General features: G+C 38.7%; 1 protein-coding gene across 8 annotated transcripts in view; it reads right to left on the bottom strand.

Annotated features, from left to right (window-relative positions):
- Positions 1-22,124, bottom strand: part of BABAM2 (BRISC and BRCA1 A complex member 2) — a 298,493-nt gene that overhangs the window by 118,703 nt on the left and 157,666 nt on the right. For all 8 annotated transcript variants that reach the window (XM_073338599.2, XM_073338597.2, XM_073338593.2 and 5 more), the window contains one exon: positions 8,044-8,153. In XM_073338599.2, coding sequence (XP_073194700.1) covers positions 8,044-8,153 — 110 coding nt within the window. The remainder of the gene's footprint in view (positions 1-8,043; positions 8,154-22,124) is intronic.

Below are 22,124 nucleotides of genomic sequence, written 5' to 3'. Positions count from 1 at the left end.
AGAACTCTTCTGGCCCTGCCCCCAGACTAGTAAAAGGAACATTCCAGCCTTTCTAAAGGATAAAGCATGGACCCTGCTCCCTTAAAGCAAAACAAAACTTCTTCTACTGGCAGCTGGTTTTCTTAGCATACTCAAGTTTGTGTACTTATCAAAGAAAAGCCCTTCAGGACAACAGTATTTATGATAGGATTATTTCTGTGAATCCAGGGAACACAAGCACTAGCTAAACAACATTATTTTTACCATTATAGCCTATTATTTAAATGCTGAAAAAGGCTAACCAAGTCATTTTAATTTTCTTTTAACAAGGACTGCTCATAAGGAAAAAAAAATTAAAACTACAAAATATCTGTCACCTTGCAATGAACTTGTGGAGAACTGAAATAGCTTCCATCCACTCCTGTAGAACATAGCTCTTCAACCTCTCAGTACTTTCTTTGACTGTGCCGTGGTCTACACTATAGAATCAGGTCCCTCACTACACCAACATAATAACTCCACCCCCATGAGAAGTGTAGCACTTATGTCAATGCAGTTAGGGCGACACAGTGTCCATGTAGACACTGCGTTTACTTACATTGCCGGCTGGCCGTCAGCCCTGAGTGGAGCTGAGAGATGGAGTTGTCCCACACCACCCTGGCGCTGACAGCCTGAGCTGTCAGCTGGGTGCTGGGCTCACTGCTGGGCCCTCTGCCCCAGTGCTGACAACTCAGGCTATCAGCACTGGGGAAGTTGTCACTGGTGGTGGGGGCCGTCTGTGAGCCCCAGGCAGGGCTGACAGCTGAGGTTGTAAGCCCCAAGGCTGCCAGGCTGCAGCTGTCAGTGTCCCACAATGCCCCACTTCAGTCAGTGGATAGCGCTACTGGTGAGGACCTGCACCACCAAGAGAAGGAGCAAATGTGGACATGAACCATCGCTTTTATTACTGCGGTGGCTGTATATCGACTTAAGTCAATTTAATTTTGTAGTGTGCACAAGCCCTTAGATTCTAGTGACTTTGATAGTAGCAGGAAACATAATGATGTGACAGGTTTTCTATTATAAACCCTTTTTTCTTCGAGATTCTTAGAGCGAAAATAAGTAAATTCAGTAAATTCACCTAGTAATAGGTACTGGACTGATAGTCCTGGAGTCTGTACTACAGATTCTCTCTTTATACACAGAACAGGTACAGTACAGGCAGCAGCTCTACGAGCTTCTCAGACCCCATACCACCAATAGGCTTCAAACCTGGCCTGGAAAGTCCACTTTGAGGAATGGAAAGTCTAGTTATTCTCTATAGTTGTGTCAATTTTACATTTTTGAGGAAACCTCCCACTGTCGCACTAGCACCAGTGCAGCTATGGTGGTGCTAGCAACTGTGGGCATGCCAGTGTAGACAAAGCTCATAAATTCTTACTACAATGTCATCGATACCTACTTAAAGCATGGTTAGACAACACACCTGAGCCCCGTTTACATGAGCACTCCCACTATTGCCACCACCAGCAAGCAGAACAGCACAGGTGCTACTGCAACCGTAAAAGATTTCCCCAAAATGGTAGCATAGCTCCCTACAATAGGCACAGCATATGCCAACAGAAGGAGGAGTTCTGCAGTTTGACAGAAGGAGTTCACCATTAGCTATGCCCAGAGAGGCCCCTCTTCTGTCAGCACAACTGTATCTGCACTGGAGGTTTTGCTGGAATAGCTATGTCAGCTAGGGCCGTGATTTTTTCACACTTCTAGCCGACATAGCTATGCAGGCATAACTTTGTAGTGTAGATCAGGCCACAGAGATTCTCAGGGTATGTCTATACTACCCGTCGGATTGGTGGGCAGTGATTGATCCAGCGGGGGTCGATTTATCGCGTCCAGTCTAGACGTGATAAATCGACCCCCGAGCGCTCTCCCGTCGACTCCTGTACTCCAGCGCCGCGAGAGGCGCAGGCAGAGTTGACGGGGGAGCGGCAGCAGTCGACTCACCGTAGTGAAGACACTGCAGTGAATAGGTCTAAGTACGTTGATTTCAGCTACGTTATTCACATAGCTGAAGTTGCGTAACTTAAATCGATCCCCCCCTAGACCAAGCCTCAGTCTGCTGAGACTGCTAACAGTGAGGCCAACTAACAGATTATTGTGATGATGCCCATTTACAACATACAAAATCTCTTCAAGCAGAAAATTCATTCAAGTGTCTGAACCTGGATTCAATTTGTTTAAATTTTTAAAATATTTTCTTTAAAAGTTTAAGGTAAAGCAGAGACTGCTTTTCAAAACTCAAATGTATATAAAATAAATTAAGCAAATTACTTTTAATACAGTCAGTAACTGTTGGTATTTTGAAAAACTAATACAAATGCTGAAAAGTGATTGTGTCAGACAGGACCTTTTCTTCCAAGGATTTTTTACTGTGGTAAGCAGCACAGGAATGGGCCTGATCCTTGAGTCTGATCCTGCACCCCTTGAATGAGAGATGGCTCAGGCCCCTGGGTTGTATTCTTTACTCAGCTACTGACTTGCTGTGTGACCTTTTGGCAAGTTACCTAATCTCTTTGTACCTTACTTTCTTCTCTGTAAATGAGGAACCTTCCAGCTTCGTTAATTCTTTTGAGAGCTTATGATGATACATGTAATGTAAGTATTATTTTGATTACCATGCATACGTAAAACACACCAATGTGCATTTTAATAACTGTGCAAAGTAAAAACAGTGTATTTACATGATATTGTGTTATGCCTCAAGTTGCTGATATGCTCTGTGGGTAAATATACATTTTAGAAAGTATGGTCATGTGTAATTATCGGATAGGGCCTAACGGTGACAAAATCTCTCAGAAAATTTGGCCAACTTTCATGTTTCATAACAACAGAGCTCTGCTTTACTTGCTCCCAAAGTGGAAACGTTCGTAGCAGAATGAGCCTTTGTCATAAAGTGTGAATGTACAGCTCATTTAATATTCCTCCCTAAGAGGGATACAGTTGGCAGCAGTAATAAAGTTACATTGTGATTATGTGGGAAAGGGGCATTTTGTAACATTGTTCTGTTTCCACAAATGTTGATGCTTTCCCAAAATGCTTCCCAAAATTGCTATTACCGCTCCTTAAAACCTGCCACATACAAAATGTTTTGGTAATTTGCTTAAACAGTTTTGGTATATCCAATTATAATCTTTAGCAGCAGCAGGAGACTTCTGTAGCAGTGAACAACACAATGTAACATGTCATGGCCTCAAGTCGTTAAGATAATCCTCAGGGCTTCTTGAGGCCATTTTGTAGTTCTGAAAAAAAAATACAAAGAAGTAAATATTGTTGGTTAAATGCTTCAGTTTTCAAACAATGGAAGTTTAGCCCATATAACATCTTGATTGTGTCAGAACCTCTGTTAGGACCATTTTTGGGGAGTTCAAAGAACTGAAATGTAACTTTGCAAGGAAGCCCAGTTCAATAGACAGTATCGAAAACCTGGTCATGAAACTTCTAAATTAAAAGAAAAGATGTTGTTAGAATGAAGGAAGATTCAACAGCCTAATGAAAGGGCAGCGAAACGTGCTGAGAAGAGATCTACCTCAAGGAACAAGAGAAGATAATAAAAATTACAATGAGCATAAGTTACTTTGAAAGAGTAACTTATTGTAAATGACTAATAAATGGATCGGAAAAGTAATTATATACTATGGATTGCTGGTGCCTACATATCATGGTAATGGTGTTTTATAAATGAAATAGATAATCTTGGCTATTCTAACACTTTCTGACTGAAGAACAATTAGATTGGTAGATGAGATACACAAAGTGTGCATCCAGGTTTGAATCCGATCTGAATCCAAGAAGGGCAATACACAGGAAAAGCGTGACTGGGACTTGAGATAAAGGAGATGTGTTAAGAAGAGGCTCATATAAGAAACTTTGCTCTCCCAGCAGAAGACAGCTAAATCCAATCCAATCAGGGACCGGTGGGTAGGGCCAGGCTGCAGGCATGCAGTCTGTCTTTCAAGCAAACGCTCTTAGGCTATATCTACACGAGAGACCTTACAGCGGCACAACTGTACCGCTGCGGCTGCACCACGATAAGGTCTCCCATGTAGCCGCTCTATGCTGACGTGAGAGAACTCTCCCATAGGCATAATTAAACCATTCCCAACAAGTGGTGGTAGCTATGTCAGAGGGTGAGCGTCTCCTGACCGACAAAAGTGGTAGTGTAGACATAGCATTAGCCAAGCAAGGGGAAGCTGAAGGTTAGGGGAGAGTTGTGCATTTAGACTTTTTAAAATCTTGCCATTTTAACCCAATGTCCCTGAATATTGTATTCTTGTCAAATAGTAAATAATCTATTGTTCTGAAATGGCTGTCCTGTGTCACTGCAAACATTTGCTGGCTACATAGCTCCCAAGGACGTAACTAGGGTCCAAACTCATCTGGACCTCCTAAAGGAGCCACAGTGAGAAACAGAGGCGTTGAAGCCAGGGCATCTTTCTTGAGCAAAGTGTAGGCTCACAATTTTTGTGGCAGCTGAGAGAGTTAGAGGTACGTAATAAATATAATTTATCATGAACATATGTGGGATGGCTAGCTGGAGACACTTTCTGACAGAAATAACAGAGCTCTGAAACATTTTCACAGTGTAGACCACATCTTATTTTGCAATGTGTGTGAGAGAACTGGACAGCGAGCCTATGACAATTCTGTGACCAATATATTCCTTGCTAATGTGAAAACAGTAGCGGATAGGACAAAATCACCTGCAAATCTTTATGGGTCTGTTAAGCTCAATGCTCTTCTGCATCTTCTCATAGAGAAAGCACTGTGGCAGTGGAGCATGCAAGGGGTGTGCCTGTCTTCCCTGGTTCAAGATCCATAGGAAAAGACAAAGGTGTTGTCTACACTAAAGGGAAAAATTGATCTAAGCTACGCAATTTGAGTTACATAAATATCGTAACTCAAATCGACGTAGCTTAGATCTACTTACCATGGGATCCGCACTAAGTGACGTCGATGGGAGACGCTCTCCCATCGACTCCCCATACTCTTCTCGATCAGATGGAGTACAGGAGTCGACGGGAGAGCGATCGGCGGTCAATTTAGCGGGTCTTCACTAGACCTACTAAATCGACCGCCGATGCATCGATCGCCACAGCATCGATCCTCCAGTAAGTGTAGACAAGCCCAGAGAGGACATCAAAGATTTCTGCCCCCGTGAAGACAGTTCTTCCACTTTCACACTTTTCCATATAGTACCATCCTCTGAGCTTTGGCACTGATGTGCTGCCATTGGTTAATCATCTATCAACTAAGTACTTCTGCTATCTTCAGGCTGTTGAAGGGGCTGAGGAGTTACCTCTGCTCAGAGCAGTAAAACTTACTAAGGGCTTGTCTATACCTGAAAGTTACCTGGGATTATGGCACAGTGTGATTTTAAAGTGCAACATCTGTTCCTGAATAACTCCACTCCTGAACAAGAGTGTCCACACATGGAGTTAATCAGGAACAATTACTCTGAATGGGAAACATGCTGAACTGAGAGGCTGTTCCCCCAAATCTTCTCCCTTTCCATCAACATGCCCTCTGTCTCCATGAAGCGGAACTAGGTTGACCATATGTCCTGTTTTGGCTGGGACAGTCCCTTTTTTAAGCCCTGTCCTGGCCTCCCGACTTCTTTGGCAAATGCCCACTTTTGTCCAAAAAGTGGGCTGCAGAGGAACATGCCTGGGGGGGAGGGGAAGAGTAGCGACGTCAGCCTCAACCCCGTAGGGTGGGGGAGGCCTTGGGCCAGCCCCACATGGTGTCCCGTTTCCCCTTTGGTAAATATGATCACCTAGAACTCCTGCATAGTTCCTAGAAAAGAATAATAAGAGCTAGGTAGTGGGTGGGGGTGGGGGTGGGGGGGGATAAAATATTAATGTACCTTCAACCTGCAGATTTTCTGCATTATTACTTCCCTGCACACTGCAGAGAGGAAATTTGTGGTAGACCAATGTATCATCAGTTATATTTGAGATACGAACAGTGAAATGACCAAGTAAAGTAACTGACCTTATCTGCATGATTCTGGCCGAAACAGTACCAGCAATACTATTATTACTACTACTGATTTGAAGCTCCCATCTAAGGGCAACAAACAACTTCAAATGAATGTATTAGTTAAGCCTCACAACACACTTGCGGAGCACTGTAACTAAGTACAGCAGTTTATAGAAAAGTAAATAGGCCCAGAGAAATGATGTAACTTGCCCAAATTCATTAAACTAAATGCTTTTAATGATACAATCAGGTTAATTCAGCATTTATTAAAAAAAGACTTTTATATAATAAAAAGTTCATAGAATCAATCACTTAAAATAATCTAACAGCATGTAACTTGTTATGCTAATCATGTTGTACCTGAGCTAACCTTTTCACTATCACAAAGCTCATCAGAGAATATGACTTGCATTTAAAATGAGCCGCTAACGAAATCAACACAGCCATAAATAATGTTAAATGAAGGAGAGAACAAAAACCTTTTCTAAAATAAGGTTAGATGCTAAAAGGACTTGAAAACTCAAAAGAAGCAATATATACATTTTCTATAGATTTTTCTTTCCAGATACCTTATAAATCTTATGATTTTATCTCAGAACTAATCTTGGATTTTTTTAACCCATCTACCTGGTCATCCATTTTATCCATGTCAATGCCTTTTTGGTTTAAATATCAGAATGTCATGCCCTTTCTCAAACTCTGTGTATTCTTAGTAAGCTATTCTAAAACTATGGTAGTCAGTACTTTTCCATCTCTTCTACTCCACCCAAGGTGTTTTCAGCAGTTGAAAGAAATGCCATTTCAGTACTGACCAGAAAAACAAAAGCACTGAATCAATGTTAGCTTAACTTGACCTCTGTGTAACTGCAAAGTCTAATGTAGTTACTTCTGTGTAGTAATGTAGATAAACCAAGTAAAATGCTTAACAAGGCAAAACAAAAGAAAGTGAAAAACAAGCTCTCCTTTTAAAGTATATTTATTAATATCAAATACTTCCCCCACTACCATTGGTTCCTTATCCTGCACTCTAGAGTTATAGTTAGGCAACCAGACCTCCTCCCCCATACTAAGAAGTCTTTTCAATATTCCTCTGTAAGGGCATTATGAATCTTCGAAGTTTTCTTCAAGGTAACAAACTAGGAAGCTTTTCTTTTGGGAAACTTTCGTTTGTCAGGTGCTGTGCAAAATAAGGACTTGCACTACAAGATCTTCCAATTTATCTCTAAGTGAAAGTCACTTGTAAGCCTGAAGTGCTTTTGATGAAACTTTCAAGCAGATATTTCAAGACTGAAGCACTGAAGGGGAGGAGGAACATTGTTAATTCCAAAAATGGAAGAAGCAAAATCTAATTTAGGAAGCAGATAGATTTTTCCTTCCGACCCTTCCATTTTAGGAGTAAAAATTTGTTTATTAGCAAGTCTGTGTGCCAACTGTGTTGTCCAACAACCTTAAAATGAAATACTCTGACACACCCTCGGAAAAACATCTTACTGAGACCGCAAATTCCTGACCACAGTTTAACAAATATAGCCTTACGGCTCTTGTTACAAACATTGATTGGAAACTGTTTAACTGTATCACTTCCTATTGTACAAACTGTCTCTCTTCAGGGAATATGTATCAATCACACACAGGTACAGTGCACACCTACACATACAGAGATATATAAACACAATCTTAAAAAACAAAGCTCTCCCTCTTTTCTGGGGGAAATCTGCCTGCTAAGCTGAACCGGATAACACTTCCAGTAGGAGTCATTCCAGGAAAATGTAGGCTGATTCTCAGGGATCAGTGGGCCCCGCAACAGTCTAACCAATGGTGGCTCAGCTCTGTAAGTGGTAGGCACATAAAAATGGGACTGGCAAGACTAACTGAATTGCTCCCTTCCAGTCAAAGCCAATTACAGTAATCACCGTCATGGCTTTTGTCAATTAAAAGCCAAAGTGGTTTTATGGCCTACCAAAGACTTCCTACATAAACAATCAGAGTAAAAATTAAAAGTTCTGAGAAGAACTGGAATACTACAACAATTATTCTACTTACTGTTCAATACGTGGGGACAGATACAGCTTGGGGAAAACCTGAGCAGCTTCTGTATCCTCAAAACTGACTGAAAGAAGAGCAACATCCTCTCCTGGATCTTCACTGACATCCTGAAAACAAGGAAAAAGCAGAAAACATCAAACTTAAAGTCATCAGAACCTTACTAGTAAGGGGTGAAAGAGGGTTAAATACCCAGTGTGGGTAAAAGGAACATAATAAAGGTTGAAGGGACTCAAATTTCACAATTTAAAAAAATCTGTTTGTAAATTTCACTTAATTTTTTAAAAATATTTTGACAACAAATTCCACAGCGCTCGTTTTTCTTCAATGGATCAAAAGACAATCAATGATACTAGCCCAGCATTCACAAGCAACCCCTTACAGTAACACACCACCTTTTCAGTGTGTTGGAGCATAAACATTTCAGTAAAAAACAGATTTCATTTCTAAGATTCCAGGGACTGTTATAAACAACTGATGAAAATACCAAAAAAATCTTCATATAATATTGTTGGGTCATTGAGTAATACACCCAGATATTACATTTATAAACTTTCATTGAAGTATATAGACCTGATTCTCTGCTGTGTTCAGCTTCTGTTTGACCTGAGGGTGGCAGGGATTCGGGGGGTGACATTAAGGTGTAGGTTATGGCTCCCTGATTCTCTGCCTCAGCCCTGGCCTCAGTGCAAATTAGAGTGTGCATTAATTTAAGGCTGCCCTTTCATAACCAATCTCTGAAGTGTCCCTCTCTCGTTTAGGCCCTATCTGCACATAACTTCCAACTGTGATTTTGTAACCAGTAAGTGGTAGTGACCTTAAATAGCCTCACAGACATACACACAAAGTAGCATAAACAATACACACAGTACATATGCTCTGGGATGCTCCATCACACCATAGTTGTGAGGAAGAAGGAACATCTATTAAACCTAATAAACAATGCTAATAACCCCATTAAACAATGCCAGGTGATTCAGCCCAACCTACCAAAACCACAGTGTGTTGACTGGTTACAGGAAGATAATCATGTGCCAGCCCAGGCTTCTGGCAGGAGTGAAACACTACTGGCTGTCATGGATTCTAGCAGCATATTAACCATGTGGTATGCGCAGACCCAAACTATACCAGTGACTTGTTCCAAACACAATTAAAAACTGTAGTGTGGCAGGGCCTTAGAACAGGCTGGCCATATTACATAAAACAATAAGAAAGATCTGACAGTGTTTTTTCAGATATTTCTCCACTCTGTGGCATAGTTCTGATCTACAATACAACAATAGTGATCACAGTCCACAAAATGTCCCCTGAGTATTCCATATGTTTTCATGGCTAGGGAAAATTTGAGACAATTAACATCTTTCACTCCTGAAGTCTAAGTGCAATATTAACTGTGTTGTCCCTATTAACTTGCTAAGTCACACTAATCAGACAAACAGAAGTGTTAAAACTGATTAAGCAGTAGAGTCTAATGACCAAAAGGATCTTGTTTTAATTGACAAGCATTTGTCATATGATGAAAGGTATAGAGTACATTTACCATTTTTAAATCCAGGGTATCTCCAAGACCACAAATTCTTTTATGCTGGAAACCCTTTTCAAACACCGTGCTCACATTAGCACTGAACACATGCTTTTTATTGGCTGCACAACAGCAAGGAAAAATTGAACAGTTAAAATCCCACATGAGTATTGTTAATGCTCAAATAGATCAAAAGTTCAACTCTCCACACATACACTCAATACAATGTGACAGTACATGTACAGTTTCTAGAATATACCATCTAGCTCTACTTTCTTTCCTTCAAGATCTCAGTGATCAAAAGGACTCCAAAAAGACAGAGCTATAAAATAACATATATCAGGGAAACTAAACGAAAATTACCAAGAATTATTATGACCACTAATAACAGCATTTAATAGAGACTTTCTTGGTGGGAGAAATTTTAAAATATATACTCTTACATGAACACAGTGCCTTTGATATTTTAAGATGCAACAAGTTGAAGATTGCAATACAGGTGGTAAACCCAGACGCCTAATTTTTCTCCCTCTACAGAAGATAATATACAATAGTAACAAGTTAATGGTGCAAGTACTCCTGCCAACATGGCATTGCATTGAATATGAATATAGCTACAGTTCAGTGCAAGATTGTGGAAAGAAACTGACATTTGTCCACTACATTTCAGATTGTCATTTTTCAAATATACGGTATAAAAAAGGTCAATCAGTTACAGACACAATTTGCTTAATTCTCCAAAAAAGGTTTAAAAAGTACCATAATACAGTAACTGTTGCAGAGCTATTATGAAGCTGGCTAACCTGTGGCTCACCCTGGCCAACATAGGATGGCCACAGAGCTATCACAATACAAAGCTGCAAAAAGGTCATTTTTGTACAGATTGGTTGGACCTAGGTGCACATTTACTTTATGTCAGACTGTCAAACATTATTATAATTAAGTCCTTTTGTACATAACAACACACTGTTTATTTCTTTCGTACTGTACTTTGTTACTTTTATTTATGCAACAATCCGCTTGGTGGAACTGTATTCAACCTTAGTATGTCGGTTACAACTGCTGTTTATAAAACTAAATTGAAAACACATGTTGTACAGATAAACGATGGGGAGAAAATCTGCCTTTTAAATTAATGGACCTTTTTGAAGTGTCTGTGCCAGTCAAGATTTAACCCCTCAGAGCTACATCTTTCAGTCATCTCTACAGACCTGTTAATGATTAGATGACTTGATATTCAGTGTTTGTGTTGGGAAACAATTATCTTTTCACAGGACAAAGGCAGCTCCTTCGCAGGGAACCCAAGAGTCAGAAGGCCAAGGATGTTTTTATGTTTCGTACCAAGCTATAACCATACGTTACTTCCCCGTCTGCCTACATTTTGTGCATGTGTTTTAGTCTCAAAGAACAGGCCAAATAGAACAAATACAACAGACCAAGGAAAATAACAAAGCAAAAGCACCTTTTTCTTATTATTTTTCATTTAGTTTCAGAAAGAATGATATTTCTAGAGAATATACTTTTCTGTTACTATATCTTCCTTAGTGTCATGAGCAAATTTTGTTTCTTCAGTATTTTTCCCATTTCCAGAATACAAAAAGAAAAAGGTACTCAAACTTAAATGGCAACAAATTCTGAATATTTAAAACCAAACAATCTTTTGCACAACATATAATTAACCATGGAACTTGCTGCCACGGGATGTTGTTAAAGCAAGTAGCTCATACATTTCAGAACAGAATTAGACACTTGTATGAATTAAGAATGGAATTTTTATAATGAACAATAGCATCTGTAGTTACACTAGTTAGGCTAAAAATAATACTACTTAGCATTTATAGAACGTCTTTCATCAGAAACTTTATAATTTATATTATTTATATTTTTATTATTATTTATAATTTTTATTTTTATTATTTATTATTATTTATATTCTGTTTCCCATCTGTAAAATGGAGATAATAATCCTTCTCTACATCACAAAAGCATTGTGTGATGTAATGACTGAATGTTTGCAAAACATTTCGAAATTCTTGGATAAAGCATGTGGTACTAAGTAAAAATATCAGGGTCTCAGTAATACACAGTATCTTAAAAGAGACATTTTAAGAAACTTGAAATCTAGCCCACGTAAAAAAAATATACAGATTTAAAACTAGTTCCAGGATGTCCCTCTAACAGTTTAGGTGGCTTTTTTACAATTACACATTCCTACTTTAAAAATGCTTTCTCTCCCCTGTTTCACTCACTCACACAACAGAGAAAATGGACTGCACAGGAAGTCAGTGAAAATGACCATAACAGTGCTGTCAAATGCACAAAGTAAAGAAACTAAAAAAAAAGGATGGATTTTCCTCTTGTCTCTTTCAATTAGTCACCTCCAGTGACTACTTATGACAACAGCTGGTAAAACATTTCAGATATAAATGCAATTTTTAAGTTTTTGACAAACTGGAAGAAAAGTCACAACTCTCAGCTGTCATTTACACTTGTACTCCCATGTCAGAACTTTAGTAAATAAGAATCAGGATGATAATCTAAATCCTGAAAACTACTAAAAGTCTCCAGGTTTTATGAAAATACAAAACCAACAGAAAAGTTATGAAAAGTGTGGTTCTGAGACATTCAAAGAAATAAATGGTCTTTCCTTGGAAGCTTAAACAAGGGACACCAAGTAACATGGGAACCAAAAGAAACATATCATTGAGTTGTATTTCAGTTTATATTAATTAGCACTATCTAAATGATCATGTGCTGGCTTTCATTCACAGCTAATGAAGCTGTCATTCACAAATACCCTTCAGTTTTACATTTTACTGGAACAGCTGCACCTCTTTCACAATAATTTATCCTTTTGTAAATGAATATGGATTGTGGTTAACTGTTAATACCAACACCACATTTTATATTTTTAATTTAAAGGCATTGTTTTCCTGCGTCCTACCTATTGTAACTGAAAACTGGGAATTTACGGGAACTGAGGATTTATAATGAGTCAGATGGTAGATAGCTAGTCCAACCAAAACATCTGCTCTTCACAGTCACAACTGTTATAATCCATTTCCTCTTGGGCCTGGAGCATAACCAAGTTGTAGATTAGGGCTCTTTTTCCTTAAAAATGCAGATTCTGGAAAATCAGGCATAACTCAGAAAAGGTAATCTAGAAGCTTTTTGTCTTGCTACCTTAGTTTGTAGTACACTTTCAAGAAGAGACATTTCTATAATTTGATTTCCAAAATATTCAATCTGTTTTCTTCAAAGCAGTTGTTTCTTTATAGCACTTACACTTCAATTATGTCAAGAGGCTACTTAATCAACCGCCTCCTTTTTGGTGTAACCGATCATTGTTATTATTAGTATTTCTACTGCAATAGTGCCCACAGGTCCTATTCAAGATGGGAGCTCCGCTGTGCGAGGTGGTATAGAAACATACATTAAGACACATCTTGGACCCTGCTCTGAACAGCTTACAGTCAAAAAACAAGCATCATGGTGAAGATGTGGGGAGAGGGACATATTCGAACAGACACAATTTTAATATATTTATATGCACATCATATTTTTGCTTCTTTTTTAACACACTTAAAGAACTAACTAAGAACAATGCCATGAAACTGAAAAAAGTAAATGGGCTGTTACCAGGAAATACTTCTTAACTGGGTGTTCTATCATATTGTGGAATAAGCTCTCCAAAACGAAACAGTGAAAGCCCCTGTAACTTAAAAATGTTAACACTATACTTGACAAAGTACTGGCAAATATACTGTAGGGAACAAACCTGTGCTGGCCAGAGACTGGAGTTCTTTTCCATTTTTAATCTCTATGATTCTGTGAAAGGGGAGTAAAATTAAAGCAAATTAACAAACTGTTAGTCTGTGTCAGCAGGGTTCACATGAACAGTAAGATTGCAGCAGGCTAGTGAGAGTTAGATTCTCACACCAGCTTGCCGTAAACTAAACGTTCATGTAGACAAGCCCTATGTTTAGTAGTTTAAGAAAAAACAAAAACAAAACAAAACATAGTAGGGAAAAGTAATAAGAAATCAGGAGAAGCAAATGCTCACTCTCAGTCTCCCCTGCTTCACTCTGGGGAGAAGACTTAATTATTCCAGAAAGTGCTTTCTTGTGCCTTCCAGGAAATCCATCAGGATTGATCAAGGAGTGCCCATTCTTTAAATAGCATAATTTATGAAAAGAGAGGCAGACACCTTGCTTGCACTACACTTAGTACTGAAATGTTACAAAAAACAGCTCATATATCAAGCTAATACATTATGAAATCTTTACCAAAATACTAATCAGGATAAAGTTCTGAAACTACAAAAAATGCCTACACACTGCTTTAGGCAGCAAACACTTTGGTTAGCTGGCAGCTGTTTCTGATCTTCATCAAAAGTTATACAGATCTGAATTGTAGTGTCTGAAGAATATTTGCACAACTTGAATAGTTCATCTGTTGTAGAATATACTCAGTCTTCTTCATTAAAATGAATACAAACCTAACTTTAATAAACTTGCAAACTGAATATTTGGTGAGCGTGAGATAATCATTAGCAGCACTAAGGAGGATCCCTCTAGGCGTCCATAATCAGCTATAAAGACACATGGGACATTACTCACGCATAAGCAAGGCACCAGTTATATGAGTTTTCTGAGAATTTTACATATAAATATACGGTGCCTGCCTACCATGAGCAACATTATGGGTCTAGTGTCTATCCAAGCAGTTTTCGTTTAGTGCATACATGGTAACTCACCACTACATTCCCTGTACAAGAGGGAAATGTCATCCAGTTAGACAAACAACTCTGTTTGGAAGAGCATAGAAAAACCAGCACATTGAAGAATAAATACATAAGATAATATTCTTGTCTATGGGAATACACATTAGACACCACAACTTCCGAGATGGTTTTGTCCACTTATGTGGCATTTACTTTGCACCTATGTCATAAAGAACACAAGAAACCTCAAAATATGGAGCAGTTTCTTTTAAAGAGTTAATTGAACACTGTGGGAAGCAAGAGCAGGATTATGGACTTGATAGACCAAAGCCTGTATGAGAAAAATGCTGGGATAGTCTCTCTAATGGATAAATATGGATGACTTTTAAGAACAGATAAAAAGTTTAGCTGGTTTTGCACTAAAATGTGTATAATCTGTAAATGCAACAGCGTAACGGTTACAAAGGAGATTCATTATATTCTACTCTAAAACTGGAATTTTTAGGTCCTCACAAAGCCCTCTACCTATTGGATGTGCTTTAATGACACTGGGCCAAGGTGATTTGTTTGTTTTTAATACTAAGGACCTGATTCTGAAAGATGCTCAGCATCATCAACTTCAATTGAGTCAATGAGAGGCAAGCGCCTCAGCATATTGCAGAAAATGCTGAGCATCTCATATCATCAGGCTCCACATTAAGACTTCAACATAACATTTACACAATGGAGAATATTTGTAGAGTGGATTACTATTTACAATCATCAAGAATTCACAATAAGGAGGAAATGTGACCAATTAGCGCACAATAGAAGTAAAGACTGCTGGGTTCTGTTCCTGGTTTTCCCATTGATTTTCGGTATGACTCCCAAGAAAGTATTTTAATTTCTCTGTGCCTCAGTTTGCCCCACTGTAAAATAGGGATATCTATCTTTCTCAAAGGGATATTAAAAGGCTTAACTAATCAGTGTCTGCAAGCTGATTGGTGGAAAGTGGAAAGCTTTATGAAAACATTACCAAGTTGTTCTATTTCTACCTCTTTTTCAGGTGTTTTATCATCAGATCCAAAACAGCAGAGCACTATATAGTATCTCTATATGAAGAATGTCTTTTGCTTTCCTAGTTGGGAAAACACAAAGTTCTATGGTTTGGGAACAGATGCCAACAGCATCACATCTCTCATAAGGCTTCAAACAAGACAAACACAGGTCTCTCAGCCATCACTGGCAAATAATGGGGAAGATGAAAGACCTGGAGACTCCAAAGTTTAATAATTTTTCTGAAAATATTCTTCCTCCAGCATGTCTGCACTTATAACTATGAATCATTCCATTCACTCTCACCAAGCCACATTGCTTTGTGTGCCTACCTAAAATCCATTTTCTCTCTTGAAAACAGGAACACTAATACATTTTTCAAAAAAAATCAAGATTTAAGCAATTTTTTTTTAAGCATGACAGTTTGATGACAGGTTAAATCACAAGACCTATTGGTTTGGGATAGTCAAGATGACTTCAACAAGTTACATTGATTTCTTGATACTGAAGGACAAAAGGTAAGTAAGTATTTGTATGTGTTGATACATAAATGTGTAAAATAACTCTTATTTTATTTCTGTTAATGTTATGCCAATTATTGCATTGTAATCCAAACACTGAGCTACAAAATAACACTAACGATATCCATAATGGGCAGCACAGGAACTGTTTGCCTTTCTGTACAATGCATCATGTAATCCTATAAATTGTGAACCATGTTAGTGGAAGTCAGGCAAACTCCCGCAGCTAATGCTTCCCCCTCCATCTCCACCTTTCTGTGTATCAACAATCAGCACCGCACACTTCTCCAGCTCAGTGTACAGCTAATCTGCTTTCATCATGATCTTGGTTTGAGACTGGGAAAGTAATGAAATTTGTAGAGATGTAAAGGATTTACATTTAACGAAAATTAAAAACATAAACATTCTTGGGAGCCTGAATGCGTCACTTTAGTAATTGATGATGGACAAATTCTGCCACCTTTACTCACATTGAAATCAACAGTGCTACCAGCAGCGTAAGGAACTACTCCGTGTGAACAACAGCATCAGAATCTGGAGTTGAGAGCACAAGACTGAAAACTTTAATGCTGCTTCATAAGCACATATCTAGGTCAAATGGCCTTTAAAATATTGCTCCATAGTAGTGAAATATGATTCTTTGAGTTAATTGCTTCTTGGTTTAAATATAAGGGTAAGCATCTTGTGTACCCTGAAAAGCATACATGTTTGCAGATGCAACGGGACTCATGATTGAAGATCTGTAAAACTGGATATTCAGACTGACGCTGCCAGTGTCCTCAATCAGAGATCAAATGGGAGAGGGAGGGAGTGGAATTCTGTCCACTTGTATCAGCCCAATTCATGCCCTGTCCTAAGTATATTAATGAAACACTTGTTGAGACAGGGCACACATTTAATTTGTTCTCATGTACTTATGTTCATATATGAATAAAAACAAATTTTTCTCTCACCTTTTTACAGCTTTTGGGGTAAATTTTTAATAAAACAAACATAAATTGATTGATAAAATAATAACAAAGAGGATTCCACGTATATTTCCCTGATAAGAGTGTTGCCTAGTGTTGCCTGAAATGGTTCTGCTATACAATTATTAAACATTAGAGACAGCAAAGCAAAAACTAAAATGGGGTGAAGCCCAGGTTTCTGTGCTTATTTCTACATGTATGCTGTGCAGGAGATTCAGCACAGGAAAACATTTTTAAATCAGGCTAACTTTTAAACCATTCTTATTCCTCTCTGTAAACTTCTTTTATTACTTCCTGGTTCAGTGAAGATTATTCTGTGAAATCGTAAGTATCATAGATTACATGGGTCACACCAAGAACTCTAGTGTGGTTATAGTCTCAAATACCTTCAGTGAACCAGGAAGTACCAAGTTCTCACAGATGGAAAAAATGAATAATAAAAATGTCAGATAAAAACAAGCAAACAAATGTAGTTGTGTTCAAGGCTCTCTCCTCCAGCCTGATTAGTTATTGTTATCTTGATTTCAGTATCTAAAATATGTTAAAGGATATTGTTAAAATGGAAATATTATTTGGTAATATATTTACCAACCGAAGTAGTCGCTTTTCTTAAAGTACTCATAAAAGCTCTTTTTTTAAAATAATGTAAAATATACTTTCATAGGAAAAGTCCATAACACAGCTGATTATGTATTATATGCTGTATTTGAAGCAGATTAATATGTACCTACATATTTTTATAACTGTTTTAAAGAAGGGCTCTATTATTATTATTCTTTTGTCCTTCTATTATGGCAGTGCCCAAAGACATAAACAAGTTTGAGGCCCCGTTGTTCTAGACACTGTACAAACACAAAAAGCAGACACTATCTCCACCCCAAATAATTTATAATCTAAGAAAATAATGTGTTTTATATTTATATTTTGAGATTATTGATGACAAAATAGTACTTATTTTAGGTCAAAGGTAAGGATATTGGTACAGAGTCTCTGGACTCTCTGGTTAAGCACAGTCCTAGGGTAGCGGAGGCAAAGGTGGCACTGCAATATCTTTGTGGCATTAGGATCCTGGGGCTGGCCAGAAACCAGATGGTTTTCTGGAGTAAATTAGAGCAACCTGAAGTTTGCTTAAAATTATATCAAGTTGCCCTCCCATCCCTCCGTCCATCCATTCTAGCAGCCAAAGCACATCATATAAGCATGTGTACATATGTATATTCTTATCTTACTGAACCCATCCTGCTCTGTTTTAACAGATCCTAAGTAATTTTCATATCTGGATAGAGTCAGAAGACGTGCCTGCTCCAGTTCCACACTCACAATGACAAACACTGCATTGTGCACATAATTGCTAGAAAATACCTACATATTAGAGCATTTGGGTATTGAGACAGAGGCAAGGAAACTACTGCAGACGGACACTCCCTTTTCACAATATTCTGCGAGCTATTCCTTGGTTTCTGAGATACGTGCTTGCTCTGTTCTGCCACTTGCCCATCTCAGAGTACATTTACCCTTTGTACACACATCAGCCCAGGGTATGGAGGAATTATGTGCACAACGCCCAGTAATGATAGGCTGAAAATGTACTCCAATCAACTATAATGTCAAAATTAACTTCCTGACTCTGAGGACTTGTCTACATGGGGACATTTATTGGCATAATTATACCGGCATAACTCCCTATGTGGACACACTTACGCTGAAATATGAGTGTCCACATAGGGCACTATACAGGTATAATTAAAAGATATAATTAGACCAATATAATTATGCCAGTAACTATCCCTGGGTAGACAAGCTCTGAGATTTGGTAGCATGCAGAACTATTTCCAAAAAGCTATGAGTGAGTTCAAGCTAACAAATCCCATAACTATGATTTACATCATTATTCAGTGATGATTTTGACAAAGAAACAAACAGAACTCTAACTAGATGGTTTGTAGAAGAGAAATAAATCAGTGCATGACAAATGGAAAAGGATTAAACTGTAAGAAATAATTTTTTTTTTGTTTCTCAAGACAGTAAAGAAAAGACATTTTAAAATGTCCAATAGAAATTCTACAGGTTTTATTTTTCACATTAATACCTGGTGTTTAACTATAATGTTATATCTTTTGGGATATAAAACAAGATTTAATTGTGTTAAATGATACAGTGTGGTAGACAAAGGGTACTAATCTGACACCTTCTCCCTGTCCCAAGCATTGGCTTTCTACTCTACTAAAGGTCTGTGGAGGAAGTCACACCACCAGCATAGTGCATGTTGTGTCTTCATATGGAGCAGAAGTGATGGTCAGTGTATGCCATCCAGTAAGGTGAATTTTAGGGTAACATTCTGAATTCACCACCTTACACTGGCTATTGGAGGCATATCCCACCATAGAAGGAATTTAGTAAAATTCCTTTGCAGTGGCCATCACCTTGAATTTTCATTTTTTAAGCAATGCAAGACAGAGGGCAGTGGAGCAGGAAGAGGCCTGGAATTTGTTTTTTAAACAAACATATGTTAGCAAAAAACTAAATTATATTGTAACAGATTATGATCCCATCTGGCGACACAGTGATGCCACAAAATCATGTCACAACCAGAAACCCAAGACGGAAATTGTCTCTTCTGATATTGGGGTGAATACATCATTCGTCAGTGCTGATTGTTGATTCAAGAGGGGCACTATTTGTTTTTTAAATTCCTTGCCAATATTTGTACTCAGCTCTGGAAGAGTGGGAAATTCCTGGAGACCCAGTATGGTTGCAATTTTCAAACCCTGAAAGAACAAAAGCTATGAAACTGCTATGGACTAAGATGCACCAAATGAAGCTGTTGAAACAGTTTGTTTTTTCCCTTCTTACACAAAAATAAAAACAGTTACTTACCCTTCAGTAACTGCAATTCTTCAAGGTGGTGTAGTCAGTGGGGATCCCATTGTAGGTGCACAAGCACTTCATGCATGCAAAATTGGAATATTTTGAATAGCTGTGTCTGTTGGGGCCATGCATGTACCCTGTTGTGCCTCTTTATGGACCAATGTGAGGGCATAAAGGGAGGAGCAGCCACAACTCTCCCTTAGTTCCCTTGCATTTCAAAGCCCACGTTAGCTGAGGACTCCAAAAGCGGGGATGGAGGGTGGGTCCTAGATCCACACTGACAACTTGAAGAACCATAGTGACTGTAGAGTAAGTAACCATGTCCCTACTGGTCCCTCAAGGAGGAGGGTGAAGGTATAACAAGATAATGAAGATTAGGAAAAAGGACCAGCAAGTTGAGAACCTGTCTCAGATCTGGCTTTCTCCCAAGCAGAACAGACATTGACTATATATCTATCTGAGAGAGGATGAAGCAGTAATAGGATGGATGGATGGATAAAATTTGAACCATAAGCAGCTTAGAATCCGCAATGAGTTCACCTTGCTGTGCATGGAGTTGTATGAGAAGGTTGCCAGAGAGAAGTAGAAGAAAGAAGAAATTTTGTGTGTGTGGGCGGGAAGATATTCAATTGGAAGAAGATGAAGTTCTTCAGAAATTGTTTATGAAATATAAGTTTTGAAGCTCTCAAGTGTAGCTGGTCAGAAACCTGCTGGGTTATGTCTCGCTGACACAGGTGATAAGAGGGAACTGAGGAAAGGTTGTAGCCACTCAGCACTTTATTCACTTGCATGGGAGCAGAAAGACACACAGGGCCCATGAGCAACCTGGTGGACACTGCTATTCAAAAGACTCCAGTCTTGCGCACGTGAGGTGCATGATCACCTACAGTGGGATCCACACACAAAAAAAAAGAGAGAAAGAAAGTAGTTGTTTGAACAACTTAGGTAATTAAAATGCAGATTTGAAAAGCACCTTATTAGTAATCTACAGAAAGCCATAATAGCTTCCAAAAAAACTCAAGGGCAAAGAAAGAAAGAAAGGTCCAACCAAGGGACCTGTTAAAAATTAAAATAATAAATTTAAAAAAGCCTAACTCATTGCTGTTAATTAGTGTGACCATTAACGTGTTGTCAGTCTAATAGCATAAAGCCTAATGCAGTGTTTTCCAAACTTGGGACTCCGCTTGTTCAGGGAAAGCCCCTAGCAGGCCAGGCCAGTTTGTTTACCTGCTGTATCCGCAGGTTCGCCGACCACGATTCCCACTGGCCGTGGTTCGCTGCTCCAGGCCAATGGGGGCTGCGGGAAGCAGCGACCGGTATGTCCCTCGGCCCACGCCGCTTCCTGCAGCCCCTGTTGGTCTGGAGTGGTGAACTGCGGCCAGTGGGAGATGCGATCAGCCGAACCTTTGGATGCAGCAGGTAAACAAACTGGCCCGGCCCACCAGGGGCTTTCCCTGAACAAAGTGGCATCCCTAGTTTGGGAAACACAGGCCTAACCTGATAGAAATTTAGTTGAAGAACAGCTCCATGTCTATTGGTACCATAATAGCTGTGAACGGACTCCTCTGTTTCTTCTTTTTCTCATCCTTTATCCACATGCACTTTCCAGACTTCTTAAATATCTGCCATAACTGATTTTATCCAACTTGACTCTTAACACATCTTTTCTGCTCGCTTTGTCACGAGCAACTTGTCTCCCCTGCATGCCCATTTTAAAATCACTTCCCATGCCTTGGGGTCTCATGTACAAAGGATTTCCACTTTTGATTTCATAGGCTTTTAGCTGGAGATAAAATACACATACACAATGTCTGAAGCCAAAAAATAATGTAAAAAAGCTTCAAGTCCAGGCTGACTTTTTTGCTGGTTTATGTACATTACAAAACAGAGTAATAGCTAGGTATCAGAAAAAAAACTAGAATAGAAATAATTCATATGAGTGTCAGAGATGTACAGTATATTTTCTCAGTGAGTGGGACCTATATCATGGGGGTTACAAGGCACTGAAAAATTTATTAAAATCTAAAGCAACAAAAACCTCACTCCCCCACTCCGTGTGTATTCTTATCTTTCAAGGTAAAGGATTCTCTGTCAACATCTTGAAACACACACACAAATTTTATAGTCTTATTATTGTTATCATTAACAATTTTTTACTCTTATTGTTATAGTAAATGTACGGGGGATTGTGAAAAGTTGTTACGTCAAATAAGGAGTCACCAGGCTGACAGGTTGAGATACACAGGTTAGGCAACGGCTGTGAAGCGTACTGTGTGTTTTAGCCACAACATAAAACTAACCCTCCCCCCAATTAAATAACAATTAATAAATTTATCAATATTATTTGTTAAGTACTGACAGCGTGTTGGCATTGTTCAAGACTTAAGGAAGAAATTATCCTTTTCCTGAGGAGCTTATAATTGAAATAGAAATATACCAGACAC

Source organism: Lepidochelys kempii, chromosome 3 (assembly GCF_965140285.1).
Source record: "Lepidochelys kempii isolate rLepKem1 chromosome 3, rLepKem1.hap1, whole genome shotgun sequence".
In the NCBI taxonomy this organism is placed as follows: Eukaryota; Metazoa; Chordata; order Testudines; family Cheloniidae; genus Lepidochelys; species Lepidochelys kempii.
Note: the sequence above shows the minus strand (reverse complement) of the source record. Positions and strands in the feature narration are given on the sequence as shown.